The sequence below is a fragment of the Acartia tonsa genome, chromosome 2 (genome assembly GCF_053477335.1).
Source record: "Acartia tonsa isolate MP-2025a chromosome 2, ASM5347733v1, whole genome shotgun sequence".
In the NCBI taxonomy this organism is placed as follows: Eukaryota; Metazoa; Arthropoda; class Copepoda; order Calanoida; family Acartiidae; genus Acartia; species Acartia tonsa.
In genome coordinates, this window is record NC_137261.1 from 31,528,638 (window position 1) to 31,549,936 (window position 21,299).

A 21,299-nucleotide genomic window follows, 5' to 3' on the forward strand; every position below is an offset into this window, starting at 1 on the left:
ACAAATTACAAATAACTTTGAGAACTTACACATTTTTTTGTATGATATTAGTTCCTGATTTAAAAGATCTTGTGTTTGTAGTTGATTCGGAACTTCGTCGGTTTGTTTTCAGAAATGGATGCTTCGAAATACACTGTTCAATATTATTACAAAATTTGAAAGAATACATATATTTTATAATTCCCTATATTCTTATCTAATGTTTAATAGCTGTTTCTCTTCATTATGAAGAAAAAATGACAAAGGAAATCTTAAAACTACCAGTTCATTTAGGGATCTTACTGGACACACGCATAGAAAGCGATTTTTTAATGATGATGTTATCTCTAAAACTAGTAAAATAGATTGCAATTCCTTGAAGTAGTTGATACACATGGCGCAAACTCCAGCTAGTATAGGTCCCAGGGTCACTGGAGCTATGAAGAGAACCAGCAGGGATATCATACCTGAAAATATTCAAGACTAATCTAGATATTTTAAACTAACAAAGGTCCAAGGGTCCTTTCTGAGATGCAGGACACATAATTTTAACATTGAGGAAATTGCATATGCTCTAAATTCATTACATCCTATGCATATAATATTTACTAACATATTAAAACAAATTTAGTTAATTAAACGAGCATACGCAAGTGTATCATTACATGGATTGTTATACACATTATGCAAACTAATTTGTACAGTAGTGCAGCAAATATTAGGGTAAAATTTTATTACTTTACTCCAATGCTACCTAAACCTAATGCTTTTAGATACCACCTTAACCATTTGATTTAATTACAAATTCATAAACTAAACTGATGGATTATTTTCGAGATCTTAAGGTACAAAAAACGTCTCAATACTGATCTTTATTTTTTTATTATTCTATTCCCTCTCCTTGGTGTTGTGTGCCTACATAATTGATATTTGCAAGTGATATAACAATATTAACTAATCTAGCAATATTCAGAGAGTAAGGAGTGTACATATCTGTGTTAATATTTTTAGAACTATTAGTTAATTAAAATTTCTATAACAAAGGCCTTTATTAACATATAAAAACGTAATTAAAAAAATAACATCAAATTGAACACTCTCGAAGATAAAAGAGATGCTGTCTAAAATGGTGCAAAAAATGGGGACAAATTTAAAATTGATTTGACGGGGCTGTTTATTTACGTCACAAGTGAGGGGAAAGAAAAGGGAAGGAGGAAAGAAACCCCCTAGACAAGAGATGGGGGTATGACGTCACACGCCAAAACAATTTGAAATTTGTCCCCATTTTTTGCACCATTTTAGACTGCATCATAAAAGAGCCCTTTTGAAATCTCTAAAAAAAAGAAAGTCTAAACAACCAAGTAAAATAATGCATTGACTTTAGCTTCCTAAATTATTAAAAAAAAAGCCAAATTGTTAAAAAGAGATCTGACAGAAACATTCTACTAGAGTGATAAAAAGTCTATGTATGGTCATCAAATAATAGTCAATAGAAATATGCTCACATGCAAATTTGGTTTGGCAGAATAGAAAACAATGTCGTCTTTTTCTTAAACCAGTAGTCTAACTGGTCAATTATTTCTTTATCCTGTGAAAAGGATTACATCTCACAACAAAGTTTATCTTTCATCTTCCTCATAAATTAAGTGATTTCTAACATTTATAGAAATATGTAGAATTACAATATTATCTCTACTTATAATGTCACATTTTTGTACTGTAATGATACTTTATTTGTCGGTTCTAGCACTACATTTCTTTACAAGTTTAAAACCAAAATTATGATTTCAAAGTGTGTTTCATAGAATATAATAGACAACAATGCAGTGAATGGAAAATTTTTACTTTTAATGTGAGCTTCTAATCAGATTCTAGTAAGAACTAAGAAGTTTACTAAAAAATATGACATTTTCTGTGATATTTCCCAAAACTAAAACATCTCCCACCTCAAAGTGAAAATATTATGGAAACCCATAACTACGAATCCTCAGCTGTGCAATTTTAGAATTACCATTTCATATATTGACAACCCCTATCAATAACCTTATTACAATCAGGTTGAAACTTGTAATGATCAAAAGGCAAAGTTTGGTTTCCAGAGTGTTACATTTCAAAACATATCAAGAAAACTTTTCTTTAATTTGGGTCTGTATGCCATTTAAATTTAAAATACTTCTAGATACGCCTTGAAGGTAACTTGATGGAAGAAAATGAAAACAGTAAAAGTGTCTAACTATGACGTCAGAAAAAATTAATAATTAACCAATAAGAAGCCAGTATTCACAATGGTAAAATATATAGCGGCCTCTCATTGGTTAATTGTTAATTTTTTCTGACGTCATAGTTAGACACTTTTACTGTTTTCGAAGAAAATAGAAAATAGGGGTAAGTAGACCCGCTATTTTCTATAAAAGTAATAAAGAAAGAAAAACATTTTGTGTTTTTTTTTCAGCGCGATGAGGTACCCTCCTTAAAATGTTTATCAACCTTCCTAGACCTATAAGAAGCTTCACTGCAAAGGAGAACCATGTTGGTCCAGCGGTTAACAAGTATTATAGATTAATATTCTAAATACTTCTAAAAAAAGTTAGAAATATATTAAAAGAAGGAGTAGTATATAAGCTGTATTGCAGCCTATTTGGTAGATACTAAAAAGTAATGAGAAAGGTATATGAAGATATTCTTATTAACATTATCATTATGTGTCCCTTTCTAATTAGTTGCAGTATTATGAGTACAATTATGTCATTCCTTAATCAATTTTAAAACTTTGAGATTCTCTACACAATATACAGAAGCACTTCATTACAGGGTCTTTAATGCAATGGTTAACTTTGTAATACGCGTAACAATATGGGATTTTATATTTTCTCTGTAAAGGTATAAGGTTATAATAAAAATAATCCCGATTCAATTTTTAAGGCTATCTATCATTGAAAGTAGACACCCTGTAAATCACCCAGTAAAATACATTTATCGTGTTCTGGGTGTTTAAAAACCTAATTACTAATTTTGATATCAAGATTTAACTACTTTTTGTATTCTATTATATTACCCTGTAACTATGTTGTCGTGGGCACCCTGTAATTATTCTATATTGTAGTGTGTACCCTGTAACTCTAGTATATTACATTACACACCCTATACCTATGCTATATTGAATTGGGCACCCTGTAACTCTAGTATGTTACATTGCACAATGCACACCCTGTAACTCTAGTATATTACATTGTACACCCTGTAACTATGCTATATTGTAGTAGGCACCCTGTAACTCTAGTATATAACATTGCACACCCTGTAACAATGCTACATTGTAGCGTGTACCCTGTTACTCTAATATATTACATTGCACATCTTGTAACTGTTTTGTGTTGGTCAACCTGTAGCATTAATTTTTAACTTTCAACACCCTGTATCTGTACTTTATTGTGCAATGCATAAATTATGTTATAGGAGTACACTAACTTAATAAATAACTTTTCACATCAAGATCTTACTGTTGCTTTTGTTACATAAAGCAGGCTCGGCAAACGCCTATACTTGGGGCAACTCGCCTGTGGATGCGGATTATTAAAGAAAAGACAGTTGTCAATTATAGAAATATTTAGGGAAAAGTCGACTTTACAGCTGCAATTCTAGGAAACTTTGGCTGCAGATTGTTGGATAAAAAGTGTTCATGGTAGAAATAACGGTAACTTGATGAAGAAAATTGAAGAAAGACATATCTATAATACAAAGTAGATTGATGTCTGTCCGTCCGTCCGTCTGTAACCTTAAGATATAGGTAACCACTAAACCTATCAGATTTCATTTTTCAGGGTATATATCTATTGGTAATGTGTTGGTTTTAAGCTATTTTTTTTGGATGGTGGGACACCCCTAACACCTCCCCCCCCCAAATTGTTTTTAGGCAGTTACTTCAAAATAAATGGCAGCACCAGAAATGCTTATCTTTATATTTTTTTATATTTTTTTGAATTATCTCTTTTGGCAAAGCCCCTAGAGGCTAGGGGCGAAGCCGCTAGTCATTACATAAAGAAGAAAAAAGAAAATGAAAAGATATTTTTTATTCATATAAAATCAATAAGGTCAACTTTACCAAAACGACCAATCTTCGTGAAAGTAATTACAAAATCAATTAATTCCATAAGAAGAGCAGCAATAAAAAGCAATAAAAGAGATGGGAAATAGAACATAAAAAGATAAAGTCACAGATACTAAATAAAACATAATAGGTGATTTTTAAGAGAAAAAAAGAAAACGAAAAGTCTTTGTATGTCTTTCTTACAAAGAAATATTTTTTTGTATAAAATAATTTAGTGAAAAGAAACACTCTTTGTTAAATGTTTAACTTATTTCTGAACTAACAAAAGCTCCATTACTTTAACTAAACTGTCACATTTACGGTTGTAAGAAAAATGGAAACAAATTGAGTAAACAAACATGCCCTGTCTAGCTTTATTCTGCTTAGTACATTCTTTGTCAAAGACATAAATACTATTTGTATTTTCTATAGTTACACTTATCAAGAACGTGTTTTGCTTAAATAAAAGTTTGAATAACGCAATAGAACCTTCTTATAAAGATGTAATTAGTCTATAATAAAATTTAAAAAATAAGATTTCAATAGCCTCAGCCATGCAAGAATTATTTATTTAGACATTAAAGATTTATAAAAAGTGGTTAGGTTTTTTTAATTTGTCCTTTAAGAAATCTTTACCGATTAAGTTCTCACTTTTACTACTACCCAAACCTTATATAATAGGAGCATATCCGCTAATATTTACATAAAAGAATTAATATACTAAATTTACGAAATAAACCAAAATAAGTAGTATGAAAGGAAATTAACTTCTAGAGTTTTGGAAATTAGATTTAAAAATTTATTGAAAAATGGAAAAAAAACCTTTTAAATTTTTATTTAATAGAGATGCTTCGTTGCTTTAAAAAGCATGTTCTAAAAATAGAATTTTCTAATAGTCTGAAGTTTTATTCAAAATGTAAAATTGTGCATATATTAATTTGAGAGTTAAAAGAACACACACTTTGATAACAATTTATAGATAATTAAGTTTCATTCATTATCATATCATTTAAGCTTTTTTATCGACGCTTCTTTATAACTAGATTATAGCATTGTCCCTACGTCCGTACAAGCGTCTATCAATAATCATCAAATTTGTTAAGAATTAAAACTGTATTTTAAAACAATTACGATTTATTTTTACACTGATGATTTTAGGAGTGATTATGCATACTATTATAATCGAAGTAACTTTATGAAAAAAAGTATTTAAAGTACTATTAAGAAGCTTGTATTTAAAAATCAACAACAAGTTACAATAGAATGTTTGTTAATGCTTTGAAATGATATTCTGTTTGTTCAATATGAAAAGAGCTGTGACTCTGTATATTAGTCAATGATTTATTCGACTCTCTGCTTTATTGAGCTTCGCTTGTCCGAATAATGTCATCTTTGTTTTTGGATTAAATACAATAAAACTTACTTTTACTCTTACTTTTATATCATCTCATTAAAATAAATCTTTTTATTCCAAATTTTTAGAAGCGAAAATACTCCGTCAATCTGTTACTCCATTGGATAAATAAGATTTTCACGTCTGCTATTCAAGGTAGACGTTTCTTGTGAAGATTATCTACAACAATAAGCATCCAGTGTATCTTAGGTCTGTAAGTGCAAGTCATGCTACAAACACAAGTGTTAGATTCCGTTATTATTTCCATGAAACGTATTCTTTTATTTATATTTTCTTATTTAAATCGTTTTGTCTGATTTTTTTATGCTTTGCTTCTCATGAAGGTTGTCATCCTTGATGTTTTACACCTAGAGTTCAAGAAGGACATTGCTTGAATAAATTAAATTTTATGAACGTTCTTATATAAGTTATCAGGAATAAGAATAGCACAATGTATAAAGATCATAACCCTAAAACGATTACAATTCTTGCTTCGGCGGGAGAGATAATTTTTTTTGTTAATATTTCCTAGAATTTTTAAAATAGTTCATGATTTAGAAATCTTAGATTTATATAATCTTCTAAACCCAGCTTTCTGTATCACTAACGCAATGTATTCTTTGATCTTAATATTAAAAAATAACAAAAAATATCTATTAAACATTTTTAAAGCTTGCAAAATTTTGACCCTTTAATTACATTAATTTTATCCTAGAGTCCTATTTGTTTACTGTATTTACGCAATGATTTTTTATAGCTGAAGTTTCTAAAAATTATTTATACTTTTATGAACTAAAAGTATATGAATGTTATTACCTTTCTTAGAGAACGGATTTTCTCTAAATTCACAATTTTCTCCAAAGAATCCAAATGCAAGGCCTAAACTCCAAATTATTCCCAGAATTCCTTTCTCTAACATTGTAGCCTCCAGTTCAGCTTCCTGAACATATATAATCCATCTATAAAAGCAACAGGATGTCTGTCTGTGTATCCAATTGTCTGTGTGTCTGTTTGTGTATCCAATTGTCTGTGTGTCTGTCATAGAAGTCCAAGGGGGGGGGGGGGGGGGTAATGGGGCGATTACCCCCCCAAAACGAATTTGGGGGTGCCGTAGGCACCCCAAAATTTTTTTTCATTTTACCCCCCCCCCCCCATTTAAAATTTACCCCTACCCTGGGGGTGCCGTAGGCACCCTCAACCATTTAGGAGGGGGTATTTACCCCCCCCAAAATAGAAAATCTTTAACAAAAAAAATTTTTGCGCGCTTCGCACGCATTTTAATACTAAATTTTTGATAAAATTTAAATTACCCCCCCAAAAAATTTTACCCCGGGGGTAAATTTGGGGGGGGTAGACAAATTTTACCCCTGCCAACAGATTTCAGGGGGGGTAATTACCCCCCCCAAGCAAATTTTACCCCCGGGGTAAAAATTTTGGGGAGGGTAAAAAAAATTTGCGGCGCGCTTCGCGCGCCATTTTACCCCCCCCCCAAAAAAAAAACGATTTACCCCCCCCTAAAAAAAATTTTACCCCCCCAAAATAAAAAGCTTGGACGCCCCTGAGTGTCTGTATGTACCGAAGGATCTTTCTAACAGTCTTTAGTAAAAAAAAACTATTAATTGTTTGATTATTTTCTTTTTAAATTTTTTCCGGGTTATTTCAGTGATCTAATATTTTTATTTGCCTCAAGATATTGTGTAAATAAAATAGGGACTAAATACTAAAGGATAAACAAAATACAGGAAGTTATTGCTATTTCTATTTGCTCAATTCTCTGAGTACAAATAAGATACTACGACTATTTTCTAGTTAAGTAAAAAATATCAAGGGAAGCAAGGAAAGGCGAGGGGGTGTTCACCCACATGGCAAAATTAAGGGGAATGGACACAACCCCCTACCCTCCTTTTTACCAGAGGTGTTTTCTGTATTACAAACCCCTCCACAATCCCTTAATAAGCTGGGTTTCAACCCCCCCCCCCTTCCTTGCAAAACCCTGTGCACCCCTATATTCAAAGAATAAACCAACGAACCTATAAAACAAAATATGTTTTAAGAACACAGGCAATTATCTAAATCAGAATAAAACATAAAATATCAACAAAGAACGACAACTTTAATAAAAATTAATGTAATATTCTGACAATCATAAAAATAGTTAGTTTAATGGTTTATATGTAAACGTAAAATATAGTAAATGTAATAGTTATATTTATATCCACGGGGATTTATCAATATGTAGTTTTTTTTACAAATAAGGAAAACTATCTATACACAATTATGAATAATATTTTATTTATTCTGTACTTTATTTGACACTGTTTACCAACAGTAATTAGAAAATAAATCATCTTATATTTATGCTTTATAAAAAAGTTTATATAACAAAAAATGACAGATTTAACTTAATGTAAAACTGTATAAATTATGTACATCTACGTATCAACGGCCGCTTTCGTCTTAATATTTGAACTAAAACATTTTCTTTTTTTGGTAATTTTTATCTTTTTTTTCTCTAACTCTCTTAAAGGTTTACCATAAATTTTGTTTAAATTCCAAATAGTTTTGTTACTCTTGGACGTCATTGGTATTGTTTTATCCGGAAATCTATGTGCTAATATGAATTATATTTTTATTTTGTGTCTATTGTCAAATGCGATGCTAAATTCAAGGTGCACTAGCATACATCTATTATTTTTTTATATAAATAGGTAGAGGAGGTAAAGGAGTAGAAGGTCGGTCAGGAAATTTAACTTTATTTATCTCTTAGAAGAAAAAAATCTTACTAGTTAAACAATACTACAAATTTACCTCTTCATCTTTGTTCTTTTTTAAAGATAATATACGTTTTTTATGAATATTACAGCATTTGTTTTCTTTTCATTGATATGTGTGCTTATAAATATTATAGACACACATTATTGCCAGTATCTAACTATTTTGGTTTCAACCATAAAACATCCCACTTTAATTAATAGTCAAACGAGGATGATAAGTTTTTGTATTGTTTGTTGAGTAAAAGCTATTTTAAGATTCAAGAAATTGAGAATTAAGAAAAAGTTGAAGTTAATGTTTTATAGAAATATTATTTTTTAAATCAAGATGCTTAATTTGAAAGAAATTATACAACATAAAAATTTTTAAGTTAAAATCATAACATACACGTAAAGAGTTATCCGTCAGTTTATTGTTTGTAGCTTAAGTTATCGCTAATTGCTAATTTTTTGTTTTCTTTTCATTGAAGTTTCTTTTTTGTCCAGTGAAAGTTTATAGTTATTTTTCGGGAGGTTACCTACATCCTCTCTCAAAAAATCTCCCCTAAAAAAATCCCCCCCCTATTTTTTGCTGATTATTTTTAAACCTAAAATTCCTTACCCTTAAGCCGGTAAAAAACAAGGATGACAACATCCATAAAATTGAAGCTCTGAAACGGTAGGACAAACGGACATTAACACTTGTATAATGTCAGAACTGAATTATCAGAATGCGAATGTATAAGACTCAAAGCAAAATTGTAAGTAAATTTGTTAAAAAACTGCTTGATACAGGAAAATGATCATGGACATACTTACATTTTTAGGACTTGATTATAGAGTTGCTTCGCTTATAATATTGTACTTTGTTGTCCCAGGAATTAGTATACCAAAAATCAGACCAATCGGATAATTAGGTCACATACAAATTTGTTGTTAAAAATGTAAAAAAATCAACATGTTTAAAATGGACGTACGGACATTCTGGTAATGATTATAGAGTTGCTACGCTTTCTAACTCATACCTAACTATTACAGGAATCACCATACAAAATTTGAAATCGATAGGACAATTCTAACATGTCTAAATTAACGAAAAAAACTATTTTAAAAAGTAAAAAAATCAACATGTTTAAAATGAACGTACGGACATTTTGTTAATGATTATAGAGTTGCTACGCTTTCTAAATCGTACCTAACTACTAAAGAAATCACCATGCAAAATTTGAAATCGATAGGACAATTCTAACATGTCTAAATTAACGAAAAAAGCTATCCGTGACGGACGGACGGACGGACCGACCCTAATTATAGAAAAGCTTCGCTTTTAAAAATTAGATAATGGCCAAATATTTCATTACAGGCTTAATAAAGGTTTAAAATACATCTTAAAGATAAAATATATACAAAGATAAAGATCAAAGTAGGGTCTAAATTGGACTCCATAAGATGTGTTGGAAATTATTGTCTCAAGGATTAGAGTAAAGCTTGTTATGTATATCATATAATACTGCTAGTATAGGCGTGCTCAAGGAGAGGTGTCAATATTCCATTTAGTGAGAATTGCCTACCCCTTTAAAATACCAAATAAGGTCACATGATAAATCGATGAGTCTAGTGGCTCCAAAATGGACTGCAGTAAAATATAAATACATTTTAATTCAGTAGGCCAGTATGAGAGGGGAGGAGGGGGTAGTGCATTTGTGCATTTTCTGGGGGGTCATAAACAATAGTAAGCATATCTGAAAATTGTAGAGCGCTATGCAAAATGTTTAGGAATTCTTATTGAACTTACTACATATTTACAAATAACAATACTATATTATGCAGAATAATAGACTAACAAATATATTTTTATTTAATACTTATATTTGCGGGAACTTTTGTTTAACGAAGTCTTCCAATTTTTAACATTTACAAAACATGACAGATCTATATAGAAAATAAATGTCTATATATGAGCTCAAGTTTTCCAAGCGATATATGTTTAAAACTCATAGTGCTCCAATAATCCGAATTATATTGAAGTATTAAATTTCTATCCATAAAACAGAAAATTTAAATTTATAATATAGTATATAAAAGAAAACTTAGTTTTTAAATAATTTGATACTAGCGATATGTGCGTAATGTGGTCAGATATTGAACTAAAATTTAACAGTTAACTAAACATTTTAACCCTTTCAGGACAATAATTTGAAATAAAAAATATTAAGATCCTAAAATAGATTAAAGAGAGAAATCGTCAGGGAGAAGATAATGGAAGAATAGGGTTAATAGTCAGAATTCAGATAACCAAAAGAAAGTAAATATAACATTGAATAAACCTAGCCAATAGCGAGATAATTATATCGAGCCCAACTCTAGTATTTATATATTGTCTAGTTGAGATTTCTAAAACTTAGTTGCTGTCTTGTTTATTAGAACACATTTATCTTTCACTTTGATATTATTTTATACATTATTGTTCATTCTTAATCCTAATTGATAGCTTGTTATTTCTGAGTTATTTATGGAAATAAGTAGCATTTTATTATTTAGATTAAAAATCTACAAAAATACATTCATTTTAATTAACACCCTATAGCTGTATCTAGGAATCTTAAAGACTAGACTATGGATAGTAATTTGACTTACACTTACATAAAAAATAACAGTGGAAAATTTTGGATATTGAAGGTTTGTACATACATATCAAGAATCCTCTCCCTTCCCCTGTTTGTAATTAATCACACTACATAAAATTATTATCATATATACAAGTACTTATTGATAAGATTTTAACTTTAAGCATTGTTTTAGAAATACATAAATGTAAATTTTAAAGACTGTACATAATTTAAAACTAAAAAATACACATAAATTTAAAATGATATTTTATTCAAAATTAAACACATAAAAATGTAAAAGTTAATGATTATTATTGTCGTTATGTTAAGATTAACTACAAGGTTAAATTATGTAACATAATTTTATTATCAAAGAAGGAAGAAAACATTTATATATTTATAGCAAATTTAAAAACAATTATCTATCATCTACACTACTTTAAAGGATTGACATGATGATAAAAGATGGAAGAAACTTTATTTCTTTTAGTTCTATTCAGGGCAGACCAAGGGCGTCCAAGCTTTTTCATTTGTGGGGGGAGGATTCAAAATTTACCCTTTACACCTCCCCTCCCCCCATTGGACGTCCTTGGAGCAGACAACTGATTTTTTGTGTATATTCCCTGTAACAATGAGCGTCATCTATTTCATATACTTAGTTTGTTGGTCTGTCGGTATTCATTGATATTTATAAATAAAGGTTTTATGAATGTTCTATTTTTTATATATTTTTTTATGAATACTAACATCTGTTCATTAATTTACTGACTTTGTTCTCTTTTCCAACCATTTTTATTGTTTTAAGATATGATTTTGATATGGCTGTTAGTTTTTAAAAGTTCTTAGAAATGTGTCTTTCTACTTTACTTATTATATTTTTTTTTTCGTTTAACCTTAATCTACATATAATTTTGATAATTCTTAAACTTTAGTTATATAAGATAATATGTTGAATGTTGAACAAATGAAAGATGATCCTACCCTATGAGACCTTTCAGGTACAAAAGAATTGTCTTTTTTTTAAGATCAAAACAATGTAGAACTTTTAATTTGAGCTGTCAAAAAAATTATAAAGATTATTTTTAAAGATAAAAACAATTTCTAAATCTTTTTTTAAAAATTATAAACTTTTTTTTTATTTTTATGATATGGCATCTGATATAGCAATTGAGAGGGGGGGAGAGATGTTTAAGTCTTGCTGCCCCTTTCCAATTAAATAAAATTCTACAGAGGCTAAGAAATTATTTTAATACATTTGCCTATCCCATCATGTCTCCAAGGACCAATGCATCAGAATTTTAATACAAATTTTTCATTTTATTATTGGAATATTGGAGAGGATTCTCATCTTTAATGGAATAAACAAGGCCTGTCAGACGCAGCCGCTAAAGATCTCATTTTCCTTAATTTTATGGGCTTATATTATAACTATGGGGCAGCTATGACGTTTCAGTGAAAATTAAGTTAATAGCATTCAGCATCACTAGTAAGTATAATCCTGCTTTTTAACCCCCTTTATTGATATTTTGTCTTATTTTAACAAATAATAGTCAGGGAGGTATGTCTAGGGGACATTGTAAATTACACTTGTACGTTGGATTAAAAACTTTGGGTACTTTTATTGTAGTTTGACTCGTAGTGTCTATACTTTTCAAACAATGATAATGTTCTGCAAAAGAGATGATTTTGTTTATAATCATTGGGGAAGTATATCAATTTATTGTCTACTGTCTTTTCCCTTAAAAATCTTTAAATAAAAACCAAACAATATAAGAGAATCTAAGTTCTGTATGTGTATAAGATGTCTTTTAAATCTCTATCTTATATAGAGAACATGATTGGAATACCAATAAAACAGAAAAAAACTTTATTTTAACTGAATTAAATGGTAAAACCAAAGAAAACATACAAATGTCTTGTTTAGTTTTAATAGAAATAAACTAATGTTCAAGAAATTAAAATTAAAATTTTAAAGATGTAGAATAATTTCAATCTTTCTATAAGATAGGTTCTACAACTATTTATAAAAAACTTAAATATTAGTCTGTCTCTTAATTACATAGATGATTACTACTAAGGATAAAAAGAATATAATGACAGATAAATTATCCTTTTTCTAAACCTTCTCTAAATATTTTCAAGGTTCCAAAGGCATTATTTGACATGCAAGATGGGTCCTATGTCCCTGATTGCTACCTATATACATGAATTTGGTTTTATTTGTACATAAATGTCAGGGATACGGTTTTACTTTTTACCTTATATTTCTCTTGACCCTCAATCTACAAGAAAAAAATTTATTTTCATATAAAGAAAATATTAGCAATTAATGACAAGATAATTTTGGATAAGAAAATAAAGCAAATTTTAGAGAATATATTTTTGAAATCTGACAAGACACAAGTTACACTCATCCTTGCGTAATCTACACGGACTTACGGACGTACGTACATATCCAAGCTGAAGAGTAGCCGTGCAACTTGGAATAAACTTACCTTCTCTTCCTCATAAATGTCTGAGTTTAGATTACTTGCTGTTGATCCAGTATCAAACTAAAAAAAGCAAAGAAAACAATAATTCACAATTCTTGGTTAATATAAAAGCCTTCTTAATAAGAAAGAATAATCTAAAGTTTTTTCTATTATTCATTCCCTCCCTTTAGAAAAAAACTAAGTCTAACTATTTTATAAAATGAAGTGAAAACATAATAATCAAAACAGCAAAGATAAATACATTTTTTGCACCACTAAATTACTGATGCCACATACAAAGAAAAGGGCAGTATCGTTTATGTCGCCAGTGGTTGGAAACCAATAACATCCTAACCCCCGACCACTTATCTGAAAACAAGAATAAAAATAAACAAATCAGGCAAACGAACATTATAAATGTATATTTCAGTAATTGAAGGAGCAGAATTATATCTATAAGTCCATTTAATGTTTATAAAAATATCTCGCATAATTGCTTTTATATAAAAAGTAGATTTCTAAATTGAGAAAAAATTAAAAATTAAAAAAAAATCATAGTGCATGGTTGTAAATCGGATGATGACTCTAATATGTCTGTATTAACGGTCTACTACAAGATTTTGCAATTTAAAAACAAATTTATCTAAAATTTAGATTGAATGGAGGAAAGAGGTTATTGGAAGCTCGCTGACAATTTTGTGTATCTTTTCCCACTCTTTATGTACATTTATACCTATTATAGGATAAAATCAATGACTTTTACAGATTTACAGGTGCCTTAACCTGAATCACCAATCTCAATATTATTTTTATATGCACTATTATTTTCGCCCCTAGCCTCTAAGAACATGAATCTTTTTATATTTTCTCCAGAAAAGTATACAGCCTCAATGGTTAACAGTTCGAAAGATCTTAATGGACGAACGCATAAATTAGGAATCGAATTATTTTTATGTAGTAAGGCTAGGGACAAGCTACATGTATATTAATAATTATAAATAAAGATGTACCTTTTTTGTTCCATATTTCTTGTATATATGTCTAATTTATAAAGAATGAGAGAATATGTCCTTAACACGAGAAAAAGTAAATAAGCATTGACAGCTTTCATTTTGACTAGATACAATCTTTTCCACACGCACCTACTCTATAATTCCTAATGTCAGTCTGAAACGTTCATATCTCGACTCTTATTAAAAACATCCCCACCCAGTCCAACCCCCCCCCCCCCAAACAAAATAATTAATCAATAAAAAGCTTAAATAGACGGATTATTTTTTTTAGTAAAGATTATTATGATACTAATGAGCATCAAAATTTATTTACTTTGGTGTTATCTGAAATGATTTTGTACAAAATAACTCAAGGGGCCAATATTATTGAAAATGTTTTTCTCAGATTCCATCAAACATTAAAGATGTGAAGATTTGCTATAATTCACTAGCCACGTGTTCATTGGTTTGTAAGCTGGAAAAAAAATATTTTTTTTTACAAAAACACAAATTTATAATGACTTAAGATCTAAACATTAGAATATAATACATAGGTATAATCTTATTTTTTTTTACCTATTTTTGTTTCAAGAAGTTTCTTATAATTTCAAACAGTTGAAGGGGACGTAATTCTAATTATAAGATGAAAAGCTCTTCAATTTTAAAATCACAAAATTATACACATAATAACACCTATCATACATAAATGCTACTAGCATTTTATTCTTTATTTTGATTTGAAAACAATCTATCTATTTTTTAAGCTTATGCGACGATTGGACGCAAACTTTCTTGTTCTTCCTTCATATCTCAATTAATGAATGAAAAGAATAAATATAATATATAAAAACCTTTTTGTCCATATCTCTCTTTCAATAATTTTTTCTCAGCAAATAAATATCCTTCAGATATTTCTAAATATCTGTTTAATAAAAAGTGGATTTATTTAGATCTGTTTTTGAAATCTAATACCTTATTTAAATATTAGCGACAACTTTCCCTAATTTTTAACAACTACAAAAGATACACCCTTGTAGGGCAAGTTTGAACGTGCGATATAAAGATTATGTATGAAACATTCTGTAGTTGAGCTATGAAAGTCACTGAGATATACAAAAAAGGTGAATATTTAAATTTTTCTTGAAGAATATTGGATGTTACCTGTCTGGTATGAACTTGAGCAAAGAATATCCAGCACATAAAAAATAAAGTCCAGGGGAACACAGCTAATGTAGATCTAAGAAAAAAAACGAGCTTATAAAACATTTTGAATTTTATTATGTTTTCTTCAAAATTCTGATTTGATATAAATATCTAGTGGCTTCACTCCTAGCTTCACTCCTAGCTTCGCCACAAAACAGTGGTTGGGGTGCTTAAACAACAAATTATGGTGATGACAGTTATTTTTTTCTCAAGGCCTTTCTTGGGACCATACTTCCCTCAAAATAGCCTAAGGCCTTCCTAAACCTATGGAAAATTTTCTTTTAAAAAATTGCTAGATTCTAAAAACTGATAATGTGGAAATATTTGTAGAAATATCAAATTTATTTGTTTAAAAATGCGTACAAAATGTATTGATTAAAGAGATATATTTAAATTTAAAAATGTGGGCTTTTCTGCAAGAGTCATATTTTCAATTAATCTTACAACATAAGCTGATAATTGATTAATTCATGTTGCAACATGAAGAGAAGGTATGAAGCTGCTGCGAATAAGATATTTAATTAAAAGAAAAAAATATTTTGTGACCGAATTTAATTAGCAGGAAAATTCAGCTGTAAAAAATCAAAATGTGTAAAATGGACGTACGGACGTTCAGGTAATGATTATAGAGTTGCTACGTTTTCTAAATCGTACCTAACTACCACGGGAATCACCATGCAAAGTTTGAAATCGATAGGACAATTCTAATATGCTCAAATTAACGAAAAAAGTTATCCGTCTTGGACGTACGGATGAACGGACGTACTGACCGACCCTAATTATAGAAAAGCTTCACCTTTAAAACGTTTAAATTTAGCTCACAATCTATTTGAGATATGTCTCAATAAAATGTCAATTTTGATAAGAATTGCATCCAGATTTTGCAACCAATTTGTACAATATAAAAAAGATACTGTCATCTTTAGTAAAACTACAAGAAAATATTTTAATAAAAGTTAAAAAATAAACCCATTTCAAAACCTTTACGTGATATTGAAACAGATTGATCAAAACCAGGGAGTAAGGGAGGGGACAATGGATCGAATATTCAATTTTTAGGAGTCTCAGACTTTGGGGACTGGCTTAAAGGGAATGTGCAAGAATTTAGCAGTTTCTGACTGAGTTTGGGGACTTGCACATAGAATGCCGCTACTCGTTATGTATGTTTTGAATATTGCAGACGGGGAGAAGGGATAAGGGAAGTGGGGGGAAGGGAAATAAACACTCGTTGTGTTAGTTTGGAATGTAGCAGACTGGGAGAAAGGAGAAGGGAGGTGGGGGCAAGGGAAATAAACAGAATAAAAAGGGGCAGTCATATTCTTGCTAGCAGCTGGCCGAGTCCAATAATCTTTTTATATAAAAATCACACCAAAAAACCTCAATATATTTCATCAAAAACAAGTTGTGATTTCACTTTACATGACGCTATGGAAATCTATTATTCAATTACAATCCCTTTATAATTTCTTACAAATTTATTGGATTAAACTGGATTTCATGCCCTTTCTTTGATAACTCTTATATTGAATTAATTGCCCATTGTCCCCTCCCTTACTCCCTGGATCAAAACATAGATTAAGGAACTAAGAAAATTATTTTACAAACAAACCATGGAAAAAATTGATTTTAGCAAATAGTACTGTGTAAGTTGCTTTTTAAAATTTAAATAGCTGATTATTTTGTACAGATATCCCTTATCAAAAAGTATATAATTTACTTGGTCGGTCAGTAAGTCAGTTATGCTTATACAGGTTTTGTTAGTTTTTTTTAATCTTTTTTCCTTATGATTTTTATAACCACTGAACATCTGCTCTAAAACTAACTTTATCCGTTTGTCAATCCATGATTTTTTCTGCTTTTCTACTTCTGGATGTTGTCATCCTTGTTTTCATTGTTTTTAAGAAACTACTATACAATATCAAGATAAATAAGAAACCTTACCTCTGTCCCAAGTATTGTATATCACAGAAGGCGACATCAATGTTTGTAGAATTTGAAGCTACAGCGTAACCATTTCGTACAACTGATATTGACTATACACATTTAACATTCAGAACAATATTTTCACATTTACAATAGTACAATGTTTATATAACCATTGTAATATTATTAAATTATCTGTACATAATAATTTTCTTTTAATAATAAAGAGCAAAGATACCTTGTAACTAATTTCGCCACCAGAGGCCGCATTTTTATATTCCTTGATATATTGAAGAGCAATATTATAGGGATTTTAAGAAGCTTCACTGTTATGGAAAACAAATTCTGTCTAATCATTTTAAATATAGATATTTTTTGACCCATATTGATAGGAGGATAAAATTTACAAAATCTGTCTAATTACAGGGCTGACAGACAGACACTGGTTCTAGAGTAGTTGCACTACTCCCGAAAAATAAGGAAAATGAGAAATTAGAATGGATTTTAATTTGACTGCTACTGTACTTTCCTATGCATTAACATTTTGATCCCTTTTATTTACTGTAGACCTCTGAGTATCCCCTTTAATAAAATTGTAGCTATTATAGATATAACAAAACTACTTTGAGTTGAAATAGTTAATTATCGCAACATATTATAGTTTTTTTTAATATGACTCAAATGAGCCATGTTGGAAAAGTTTATTAACAAAATGGTTTACCAAAAACAATAAAGATGGCGTTGTACACATTCAAGATGAGAGAATTTGTCGCATCAACTACTTAATTATTTTTTATATGTGAAAATGCAGATAGATTAATCAAAACTTCATTTCATTTTCAGGGTTGCGATACTTTCTCCTAGGGCTCAGCAGAAATATATCAGCAGAAACTACTAAAGTAGCAAAATAGTATAAAAGTCCTTCTGGTCAGTAATTCTTTTTAACGCCCTGCTTTCTTACACAGAAAAATGTAGAGGGACTCAAAAATCAGCCATGTGACATCATAAAAATGAGGGAGATGAGAGAAGTGAGAAAGAAAACCCCTTAAAACAGAGATGGATAATCCCTCATTTTTATAACGTCACATAGCTGATTTTTGAGTCACTTTGTCCCTCTACCCTCTTTTCCTTTCAATTATATTCACACAAAAATCACTTAAAACGACAGAAAATTATAAATTCAGAAGTCATACTGGAATTACCATTCTAAAATAAAGTTATGTGAGCCTTAATATAAATGTTAATCAATTATATTTTAGCATATCAATAGAGATGCAAGTCTTTCCTAGAAAATCTATTTTAATATTTCAATGGACTGACTGATTTAATAAATTAACAATGCAGCTGCTCTCTTATTCATTTGCCAAAAAACTTTATGGCACATTATATATATATAGAGTCATATGTAAGTGTACCTGTACCAAACTATGATCAAGTGCTTAAACCTTTAGCAGACAACTGTCACTTTGATCACAAACTTTTAAACTTTTATTTAGTTTATGACTTTGCTGGTTGGGATTTTGAAATATTTTGTGGGGGGGTAGTTCAACGCCCCGAGAGAAAAAACTGGTAAATATCATCCCCCCACCCAAAAAAAGAAAATGGTATTGGCGAAGCTTACATGAAATAATAAGGTAGGTTGAATGCTAAACAAAACAAACCAAATATTGCAAGATTTTATATGTGTAAGAAACTTTTTGTCTATGTATGTTCAATGTATATACACTCTGTTAATCTGCTCCTGTCCAATTAAAAAGTTTCTATCTTATTTAAAGACCTAAAACTTTAATCCTTTTCACCATTTTCTGTCTAGGGTTCTTAATAGTGGTAGACATAATTTGTCAGCTTTTACTTTTTCTAGGAGATATAATCTGCAACTGAAACGTAACAGGTAGAGAATTGGCTGTCAGTCGGGAAATGACAGATTCGAATCATAACTAGAAAATGGTTTTCTGCTGCTGACCATAACTAATTATAATAGAGAAATGGCTTAACCCAAAACAGTAGCCGACTTCCAGATAAAGGTTGCACAATAAAAGATTTGGCCTCGTTATTATGCACTTAATTAGGGAGATTTGAAACAGAGATTCACGAAATTAAGACCTCATGGCATATCCCATCTAATATAGGTAATATTAAGTTTAGTTATACTTAAAACCAAAATATTGCATGGAATTTACCAAAGAGTGGTAGTCTAAGTTAGCTGTTATCTCAGCTTCTATTAGAGCAAACATTTTGGCCAAATAATTGCTTTGTTTGTTTAGATCAAAAATATAATCTGCACTTTAGCCAGTTGACCCTGTCATGTTGGCTAGCATTCTTTGGGTGTCAAGATGGAGATATTCAAAATAGTTGGTTATTGCTCTCTATCTTGTACTCAAAGAAAAAAGAAGAAGAAAAATAAAAGGCTTTGAAAATGATAATAAACATTAAACAATTACATTCTTCTATCTAGCTTACAGTTATATAGGAAACTACAATTCCTTATAGTTTCTTTATCACTAATTCAAGTCTTATATAAAAATACACAAATTTTAATATACATAATATAAAAGTTATATAACCTTGGTTTCATCCCCCAACCTTTGCCAAAGAAAGTAGACCAAGATTTCATACAAAACAGTCAACTTACCAAATTAAAACATAATTTGCCATTTAGGATCCTATTGTTATGAAAAGATATATCACTATAAAACTTTTTGGGTAAAGTCTTTTCGTAACATCGCACCTTATGGGGCAATTTTTTCGTGTTTTTCACAGTAGCTTTTCTCCTATTTCTAGCCCCTGCAGGGGGCTCTAACACTGCGGGACCAATCACCTAACCCTGTGGGGCAATCACCTAACCCAATATGCTCCAATCTAATAAAATAACCTATAAAAAGTTATTTTAAAAATACGACGAATCGCCACTTATGGGGCGATGTTACGAAAGGGACTATTCCCAACTTTTTTAACAAGATAGCCTTATGAACGTACTTTAAAAAGCATTCAATCATTTGGAGTTCTGTACTGTACGTCCATGGCAAATAGCTTTGTTTAAATAATTAAATTTTGAATGAGTATTCCTGTAACATTTAAACTTAATCTATGCACAACGTAGCTAATTTATAGTCATTTGCACTTATATGTTTCATCTTTAATTTAATTTTGCCATTTTTTATCAAAATTTGTCATAAAATATTATTTGTTATAATTTGTTAAATAAGTACAGACACACTATAAGCAATTTTACGACATATGTATGTTGAAGATCCAGTAAAGTTAAGGTTATTTAATAACAGAAGTGTTGTCACTTTATTTGTTCGTTTGTCTGGTTTTCTATTTTCAGATTTTTTACCATAATATAATTGATGGATATGGTAACATACAATATTTGATTAATGATAGTATTTTGAAATGTCTCAACATCGCAAAATTTTTATGCAATATTGTTTTTTGGTTGGATTAGACAAACACCAGCACACAAATCTTTCATCATAGTTTAAAAGGTTTTAACCAACTATTATTTACAGATTCGTTAAAGTTGCATAAGAGAACAGTGTGATCAATATAGAGGGATAATTTCTTTAAAAAGTTATTTAGTGTTAACTGATGCATACCACTAATAATTCATTTTAAAGCTGAAAATAAGATATGTATGTTTTTCTATACGTATTTTTTTTTTTAACTTTTAAATTCAATATTGTTCTCTCGATTGCATGTTTAGTATCGAAAATAGTTTTAATAAAATTATATTATTAGTAAAATCTGCGTGTAACTGTGAATTTATAGTTTAAGCCATTATTAATTTTGGCTGTCCTGTATCCATAATATTCATTATATATTGCTTGTTTGTGTGTGTGTGTGTATGTGTGTGTTTATTGGCAACCTAAATTCAAACTTTACAGATTGT

General features: G+C 29.8%; 1 protein-coding gene across 1 annotated transcript; it reads right to left on the minus strand.

Annotated features, from left to right (window-relative positions):
• Positions 1-47: 47 nt before the first annotated feature.
• LOC145312508 (uncharacterized) lies at positions 48-19,641 on the minus strand. Its single transcript, XM_080151764.1, has 8 exons — positions 19,588-19,641; positions 17,426-17,517; positions 15,443-15,518; positions 13,314-13,370; positions 13,077-13,100; positions 6,276-6,399; positions 350-446; positions 48-54 (listed from the first exon to the last, which is right to left on the minus strand). The coding sequence occupies exons 1-8, from the start codon at positions 19,639-19,641 to the stop codon at positions 48-50; spliced, it is 531 nt and encodes a 176-aa protein (XP_080007890.1).
• Between the last annotated feature and the right edge of the window lie 1,658 nt (positions 19,642-21,299).

Coding starts and splice junctions, on each gene's coding strand:
- LOC145312508 (XM_080151764.1), bottom strand. CDS start 19,641: ATGTTTGCTCTAATAGAAGCTGAGATAACAGCTAACTTAGACTACCAC. Junction 17,518..19,587: donor ACTTAGACTACCACTCTTTG/GTAAATTCCATG, acceptor AAATGTGTATAG/TCAATATCAGTTGTACGAAA. Junction 447..6,275: donor AAATCCGTTCTCTAAGAAAG/GTAATAACATTC, acceptor GAATATTTTCAG/GTATGATATCCCTGCTGGTT.